The 8,753-nt window shown below is 38.7% G+C and overlaps 1 protein-coding gene across 1 annotated transcript; it reads right to left on the bottom strand.

Annotated features, from left to right (window-relative positions):
- Window positions 1–2,190: 2,190 nt before the first annotated feature.
- Window positions 2,191–8,415, bottom strand: LOC148131729 (vomeronasal type-2 receptor 26-like). Its single transcript, XM_087953374.1, has 6 exons — window positions 8,298–8,415; window positions 6,869–7,160; window positions 5,904–6,716; window positions 4,780–5,007; window positions 4,249–4,375; window positions 2,191–3,086 (listed from the first exon to the last, which is right to left on the bottom strand). The coding sequence occupies exons 1-6, from the start codon at window positions 8,354–8,356 to the stop codon at window positions 2,191–2,193; spliced, it is 2,415 nt and encodes an 804-aa protein (XP_087809500.1). The 5' UTR covers window positions 8,357–8,415.
- Window positions 8,416–8,753: the final 338 nt, after the last annotated feature.

Here is an 8,753-nt window from a genome sequence, read left to right as displayed (position 1 = left end):
CTTTTAGCATTCTGGCTGGCATTGTTGCGTTTTCCTTTTTTGCAGAATCTAGCCAAATGTCCTTTTCCTCCACAATTAAAACATTTTCTAATTGTATAGGCTGTCGAAGATTCTTTCTCTTCTTGTGGTTGTTCCCTTCTCAGTTGATCCCTTTCAAGCCTTCTCCTGGCTTCTTCAATTAATCTGCCAGTAATGTCAGTTAATGTGAGGTTATCTTTTGGCAATACTTCCAGTGAAGTTACATAGTCGTCATAGCTCTCATCTAACGAATACAAAATTATATAAACCTGATGCAGTTTGTTAGGGATAACATTGTTAACCCTAACTGGTTCGGGTAAAAAATAATAAATATGGTATCATGGTTTGTTAGTTAAAGTGTGTGTAACTTTAACTGCAAGAATGTAATTAAGGGTGTGGTTGTAAAAGCACTATATAAGAAGTGAGGCAAATGCAGCTCTCTCTCTCTGGCTTACTGATCCCTAATTACTGGATGGATTGATGATCATGCTCTTGTAGGAGTGTTGATTTTTCTCAACGGAGAGAAGATAAGATTGGACTGATTTATTGTAAGTGTACTGACATTGGCTATTCAACACGGACTTTGCAAATAGAATATCCCCGACAAGACTTGACTGAAATTGATATATGACTAATGGACCATTTATTTGACTATGCTATAATTCTTAAATGGAATAAACTATAATTTTGATAGCAGAAGCGTATCTGTATTTTTACTGCGTGTTAACTAGAAAACTTATCTCACACATTTACCTGTCTTCCTATCTGACTTCGCTGCACGTTCTGTTTAGTTTGTTTTCCTTAACACCCGTTGGGGAATCCAGGCTTAACACAGTTCTGTGAAGATAAGTTCTTTTTCATGCAGTTCCTGAAAAATCTTCTTCATAGTGTTTATTTGAGTCAACATGTCTCCATTCTTTTGAAGATGTGTTCTGAACAGCCTCCGTGTAAGATTTATATGTGCTCCTACACTGTCTCAAACATAAATCTTCTTTAAATTCTCCCAACATTTCACAGCTGTTTCTTCTCCACGAATATGGACAAGCTGCTGGTCACAGAGTGTCAGTCCTATTATACAGAGAGCTTGCTCATTCTTCAGTTTATATTCTTGTATTTTCTGGGCATCATTCTCATCTTCCGGATCCCAAGCATCTACCTCTGGTGGGTTTTGAATTATACTCCACAAATCTTCCTGCGTAGAAGTAGGCTGCATTTCATAGACCATGAAACATAGTTTGTTCCATCCAGTTTGGATATTAGAGACAAACTTTGTAAATTGACTTGTGCAATCTTTTCCTGGATATTAAACTATAATTAATAAAACACAGCTGTCTGTTTACAGTATTGTGTAACTACACTAACTCTCACTTTATATAAGCCTGTTATATCCTGGTTAGTCTGACTGTGCAGCCTGGGCCCATAACCAGTGTTAGGGATACACCCTAGCAGAATGTGCACGGCAGTCAGGAAGGCAGGCAAATATGTGAGATTAATGTTTTTTTTGTAGCTTACACTCAGTAAAACAGATACACTGTGCTAGTTAAATAGTTTATTCCAGTAAGAGTTTTAGCATAGTCAAACAGTCCATATATCATTCATTAGTTCAGTCCGTTCGGGGATTATTCAGTTGCAAAGTCCAGTGTCGAAAAAGAGGTTAGTAAACTTACAAATATCAGTCCAGTAATATATCTCCTCGCAGTAGAGATATAAAGAAGTCAAACCTCCTTTCTTCCTTTGACGTTCAAAAACTCAGCAGCAGGGAACACGCAGTTAGCAAACCATCAATCCAGCATAGTCAGCAATACAGCAGGTTCTCTTGCTCCCTCTTATGGCAGTTTTACAACCGCACCCAAAATTACATGCTTTGCAGTTTAAAGTGACACACACTTAAACTTACTATCATAGTTTATATATATTATTTTACCCAAACTACGTTAGGTAACCTTGTTATTCCTAACAGTGTTGACCATAAATTGCTATGTTACATTTCCTTGTTCCAGTAATTGGCCCACTTACAAAATTATTCAGCATAATTACAATTCCACAATTGGTTAGCTATACTAACACTTCATATAATTGAAGCTAATTCATGGGTGTGTTGCAAAAATCTGTTGATAGTTTGCTTATAAATTAATAAGCCAGTGCCTCAGATGTAAACATTTACTTTCTATTTTATTTTGACATCAAATGTTCCTTTGTATTCAGATCTGGTCTTAAGAAAATAATGTAAGCTTTGGGAATAAAAATGAAGCCTAGTAGGCTGGCACTGGAGGCCAATATGGAAAAGATCTGCACAGCCACCATGTACTTCCCCCTGGTGCTAAGGTAAGTGGGTACAAAGGAGACCCAGACACTACAGAAAACCAGCATGCTGAAGGTGATGAGCTTGGTTTCATTGAAGGCCCCAGGTAGATTCCTGGCAAAGAAAGCTACCATGAAGCAGATGACAGCCAGGAAGCCCATGTAGCCTAGGGCAAGGTAGAACATGGCAACAGAACCTTCATTACATTGAAGAATGATGTAACCTGTCTGCGTATATGTGTCCAAATCAGGAAATGGGGGAGAAGTGCCCATCCAGATACTGCAGACAACAACTTGGACACCTGAACAAGAAAGGATGATGGAGTTGGCCAGGCTCTTCCCCAGAAACCTCTGCACTTTATTCCCTGGTTTTGTGGCCAAGAAAGCTAACACCACAGTGATGGTTTTGGCCAAGACAGTAGAAATGGCAATGGAGAAAATGTTGCTGAAGGCCGTTTGTTGGAGAAGGCAGGTGGCTTTCCTTGGCCGGCCAATGAACAAGAAGCAGGTGAAGAAGGAAAGCAGGAGGGTGATGAGGAGGATGTAGGAGAGATCCCGGTTGTTGGCTTTGACTATGGGAGTTTCTTGGAATTTCATGAAGATTCCCAAGACTAATCCTGTTACCAAAGACAGGAACAAGGCAAGGGAAGCTAAGATGATCCCCAAATTTTCTTGATAGGATAGGAATGTTTTGATTTTAGGAAAACAAGCATCTCTTTTGATGTTTGGATGCTGATCCTCTGGACATTTTGTGCATTTTTCAGCATCTGAAAAGAACAAGATTAACATCTGTTGTAGAGCATATTTTTCAATGATATCCACTGATAGAGTGAAACTGGTGATAGTGTGAGTAAACATGTAGAGAAAAGCAGCATGCAACAGTGGTTGAAAAACTTTAGTATAATGAGGAAGAAAAATTGCCAAAGGCAAATGAGACTGTGTCCCACACATTCCCAGGACAAACTGTGACTGCTTTCAGAGGTTGCATTGTTTGCATCCCGTATTTCATGAGCCACCTTTTAGAGCTGAAATTCAAAGCGCTCTGCAGCCCTCCCACCAAATCCTTATCTCAAGCAGGGGAAGGAGTAGAGAGTTGGACTCAAGGTCTCAGTGGCCTTTCCCACCTTCGACTATTTTGACCAAAAAGATATTTCACAATCAATTTAGCTTCTGGTGTTAGATTGTCAGATTTTTTTCTCTGGATAGCAGTTTTCCTGACTGGTGGAATCTCCTGTTTCTTTATCTTCCCATCCATGCCAGAAGGGAGGGAAAGAGGGAAGGAGGGAGGAAGGAAAGAGGATCTAATGTTGGACCTAAAGCAGAGATGGTATTCAGCAGGTTCTGACCAGTTCTGGAGAACCGGTAGTGGAAATTTTGAGTTGTTCGGAGAACCGGTGGTAATCTTCCATCAGGAGTGGGGAGGGAATGGAGATTTTGCAGTATTCTTCCCCTGCCACACCCACCAGGCCACACCATGCCCACAGAACCGGTAGTAACTTTTTTTGAATCCCACCACTGACCTAAAGGTGGAATATAATAAGTGTTCAATAAATAAGTCCAGCTTTTAAGTCATGTATTATTAGATGGGAAGGGAATGAAAAGGAAGAGAAGCAAAGCAAAGTGAAGCAAAGTATAGTGAAGCGAAAGGAAGGGAAGGATCTGAAATTTTTCCAGAAATGCCAAAAGAAATTGATAGAGATTGACCAATAAAGAAAAGGAAGAGCAAGAAATGCTGTCTCACTCTTAAAGCAAAGCCATCACTGATGCTCCATTTTTTTAAAAAATAATTTGCTCTGAGTGTAAATTCCAAGACTATTCATCATTTATTATGTCAAAGAATATTCATATTAAAATATTTTTTCTTTAAAAAAACCACAACATTTATGGACAATCTCAGGATCTCCCTCTCTTTTGTCTGGTGCCACCCACCTTCCATGGTGGAGATGGTTCCTTCCGCACAAGGATGACAGTCATAGCAGCAGATGGGCATCCCTTCCTGAGGCACCTTCATGAATCCTGGAGGGCAGCTTTCGACACACCTGGAAGGAGGAAAGGTCTAAAGAGAGAGAGAGAGAATGCTCAGAAAAAGAACTTCATTTCAAAACAATGTGAAAGAAAGAAGGATTTGGTGATTTGGTTCAAGAATTAGCTTTGACTAATTAGAAGCCAATAGGAAATGTGAAGGTCATCAAACACATGATCCCATATTCCATCATTGTTTCTCTTCCCTTCTAATGTTTCATACACACCACACAGATTTAGACTTTCACATTAAATTTAAATGATAAATTTATCAGGGCAATGTTGGATGGACTATTTTCCATGGCCATCTGAATAGTAAGCAAATAAGAAGTTTGCACTCTTGACAGCCTGATCAGCTTACATGAAAACTCAAAGCATCACAAAAGCTTAATCCTGTTATTTCCCTTTCAGTGGAACCAAAATAAATATTAGCCCCACCTTGGTCAGCATTTCCATCTGTGAGATACTCTTCTGGTCAATGGAGAATTTCAAATGCTGGGATGTCAGTTTTTCTAGACTCCCAGATTTAATTCTCTTGACAGATTTGTTTGGGAAAACAACCCAGTTCACAATGTCAAGGTCAGCTGTCAGATCTCCCTTTTCATCCAGATATACTCCTTCTATGGAATGATTGTGAAACTGGGAGCTTTGAAGGAAGGAATGCAGCTGGAAAGGAAAAGAAGACTTTAAAAAGGACATTAGACATTTTTTGAAAAGGCTACTCGGTTTATGCTTGGAAGAATCTGAACATTTTTCTCTGTGTCTTATCAATAAGCATTATTAGAGTAATAATAGTGCTTAATAATAACCATTAGAGCAATGGTTGCAACTGACAAGTGTCTTGGCATCTGATCGGCATCTGATGCTAATATACAATTCCTCTGAAGGCAATTTTTTTCATTGTTGTTTTATTAGCTTAAAATAAATACAAACATGAAAATAAAAAGAGCAAATTTCAGCCATGCATCTTTTCCTTTAACTTAAGACGTGGTTTGTAATATTTATGCTTTGGATATGTCATATCATTACTTCTCCAATTGAATTAGGGAGTTCCACATTTCCTACTTTCCTGCGTCGTTCTCTGATGAAGACCAGTGACTTATCATGGGATGTATCACAGATAATCCAAAAATATTGATCCACAACTTCTTTCTTTTTCCTGACATGTCATTCTGTGTTTGGAGAGAATTTCCTGATGGTCTCCAATAGTTTAATTTATCATCCCATACTCTTGTCAGTGTGAGATAAAATGATGGCTGAACAACCAAGATATCAATGTAGTCATTATGAAAAATGCAAAAACAAAACAGGAAAGAATTGCCAATATCAAAGGGAATGGAAAGAAAAGGAAAATAGAATAGAATAGAATTCTTTATTGGCCAAGTGTGATTGTACACACAAGGAATTTGTCTTAGTGCAAATGCTCTTAGTGGAAATGTGTTCGAATTATGTTGGAGTTGACTTATAGAATAATTTAATTTTTCAGACTAAGTAACCAAGGCATTCATTTCAACAACTGATTCCCACATGCAGGGGAAACACATCTAATGGAAAAGAATTACCTGCCATGCCTTCACTTTTGGAGCTTCCACCTTCACCTCCCTCTTCCTCACTGATCTCTTGAATGTGGATATATGAGCTGAATTTAAGGACCTTCCCAAAGCCCAGATGGTGTTGGAAATGAGGTAGCTGTCTAGAGTCAGGAGCTGATCGATCACCTCTTTCCTCAGAGGCTCCAGTTCTTCTCTCTCCCTGCACCGTCTCCAAACTTTCACTGAAAAGGCATCCTTAGTGCATGAACATGTAAAACTTTTCTCCAAAAAGTTCAATATGGAGATGACAATGATCTCAAAATCATTATAATTTGCCCATTTCCTTTTCTTTATCAGGAAGGAAAAAATGCCAGCAAGGTGTTTCAAGGAATGGATACTAAACATAAGATCAGGGCTGAGATCCCACTGAGCTGTTGTGATCCAGACTTTATCTACAATATGTTTCTGAATTTGTTGAAGTGTCCCTTGTAAAATTATCATTCCGAATGTGAAAGAATTCATTTCTGAACCATAAACAAACACATTGACTTTTCTCCACTTATAATATTCTTCTAACTTTATCTTCACTTCAGCAACGTTTAGTGTAAAACTTTGATATATAACTGCACAAATGCCATTGCTTAACATCAAGGAAGGCATTGTCTTCATGAACCTGTCCCCCTGGTCAGTTTTTGGAGCAACCAGACCAACCAAGGTCCACCTGAAATGAAGTAGCAGTTGGACAATCCCCGGATACTGGGCTCCTTCAGCAGGGAGCATCGGGTACAAGAAAGGAAACTGAGTCTTTTCCTTCAGAATCTGGGGAGCAAAACTGTACCTGATCTGAAAGGAATAGAAGATGGTAGTACTTTAAACATAACAAGCAAAATATAATTCCTCTCATTTCCATAATAAATCTTTCCTGTTCACTTACAGCAAAGGAACTCTGATGGAAAGTTGGATGACTGGAAACAGTCTCCCAAAGATAGACACACCTGAGGGATTTTGTAGGTGCCCAGCATGGTTGAAATCTGGATGGAGATGCCCATCTCAGCCTCTTCCAGAACAGCCACTGAGTTTCTCTGCCTTCCACACTGGTAGTTGGGGACATTGGCTTCTCCATCTGAAAGCAGGTCCAGCAAAGCCTCTGAAGTCATTTCTGCCTTGAAGAAGTTTTCATAGATACTGTAACCCAGGGTAATGTTAGGTAAGAGATGGCTATTCTGATTAACATCCTCAATGGCAAAAAGGAAAGGTACAAATTTCCAATAAAATTTGGTTGTTTTTCTGCAGGTACAAACATGTGGAGGAAAATACCATTTAACTTTTCTGTCATGATTATACTTTCCATCCAACCGATCACAAGTATTAATTCCAAAACATTTGCAATATTCCAAAATGTTACCATAGAAAAAGAATAAAAACAATGGAAAATTATGGATCATACAGTATTTTTCCCACTTGCTTAAACTAACACCACTTCAATTTTATGTTTTGGTTTTCATTCCATTTGGTATTCATTCGATATTTGTTGAACTGTTATTTTTCTCTTAATAAAAGTAGCAAAGGAACTATTTAATATTTTAATATCTATCTATCTATCTATCTATCTATCTATCTATCTATCTAATATCTAAATATTTTTGGATTTGGACCAATAATATAGACTGACTGAGAACAGCTCCTGCATGGATGACATTCAGATGTTGGTAAAGTCCAGGTTATTCTACTCACTTCTGAGGCAGAGTGAAATTTGAACCCTTAATGGATGAAGTTTTTGTTTGGTTTTATATTTTTGTTGTAGCTGGGGCAGTTTTTTTTTTTAATTTTCTGGATATTATTATTTTTTAATTATAAGCCACCCAGCATCACCTAGTCTGTGAATTGCATTAGTAAATAAACAAATCAACTAACAAACCAATATAATTTTTCCTTTAAAAATATTGTTAGGTCTCTGGCATGAACTCATGAATGAGAATCAGAGACACTGACAAAATCCATGAATGCTTATGTTCTTAACTGGGACTCCTTTATCCAATGGTAAATTTTGATGTGGAAAAACAATGATGAAATTAACTCAGTTCCAATGCAGAAAGAAAAGACAGCATCCCTCTGCATTTGGACCAGTGTCCCCAAGAGTCCAGCTCAGCTCAGGAGTGAGATGGAGGGAGAGGTTAGACTGTCCCTCTCTGTCCACACTCCAGCTCTGGAGAATGGAAACGGAAGTGGATGGAGGAAGATATCTTGATTGGTTTCTGATACAGCTGAGAGCAATAGAGATCTCAAGGTAGAATCAGAAAGCAAGTTAGTAAATGGTACAGATCGAAGGGGAGAAAGAAAACACCTTGTGTCTTGGGTGGTTTGGTATGCTAGACTTTCATTGGAAATAAATGAAAGCGACACAGTGTAGGAAGATTGACTTACTTGGAGAAAGTTGTTGAAGGGCTTCTATTGAAGCTTAAAGATTGAAGGGCAACCTTCATTGCAGAGACGATGACGCTAATGAAATAATCTCCTGGCTTGTAATAATTTTGTGAGTCCACTTCACCCTGTTCCAAAATCAGGAGGCATTTGGCTTTGTGCATCCCTCAAGCCCCCCTTGGGCACAGAAGCAGTGCAAAGAGAAGAAGCAGCAACATGACTTGTGTTCCTGACGTAGACTTCTTTCTGCTCTTGTTTTTGTAATAAAAGGGATGAGAAGAAGAGTTGGAAGACACCAAGACCTCTTCTAAGCCAGAAGCTTAAGATCCAGATCAAGTCCAGCCAAGGGAAATGCACATAGCCTCTGCTTTCCTTGAAACTAACCCCAGATTCTCTCTACGTCCAGAGCTGCTAATGGACTCAGCACTTGTGAGATAGACTCCACTTAACATTGCCTTT

Source organism: Notechis scutatus, chromosome 2 (genome assembly GCF_049901735.1).
Source record: "Notechis scutatus isolate UNSWTSFEM ecotype Mainland chromosome 2, rNotScu1.2, whole genome shotgun sequence".
Lineage (NCBI taxonomy): Eukaryota > Metazoa > Chordata > Lepidosauria > Squamata > Elapidae > Notechis > Notechis scutatus.
The sequence above is the reverse complement of the archived record's forward strand: the minus strand, read 5'-3'. Positions and strand labels throughout refer to the sequence as shown.

Coding starts and splice junctions, on each gene's coding strand:
- LOC148131729 (XM_087953374.1), bottom strand. CDS start 8,356: ATGAAGGTTGCCCTTCAATCTTTAAGCTTCAATAGAAGCCCTTCAACA. Junction 5,008..5,903: donor CAAAAGTGAAGGCATGGCAG/GTAATTCTTTTC, acceptor TTTCCTTTCCAG/CTGCATTCCTTCCTTCAAAG. Junction 3,087..4,248: donor AACCATCTCCACCATGGAAG/GTGGGTGGCACC, acceptor TGTTCTTTTCAG/ATGCTGAAAAATGCACAAAA.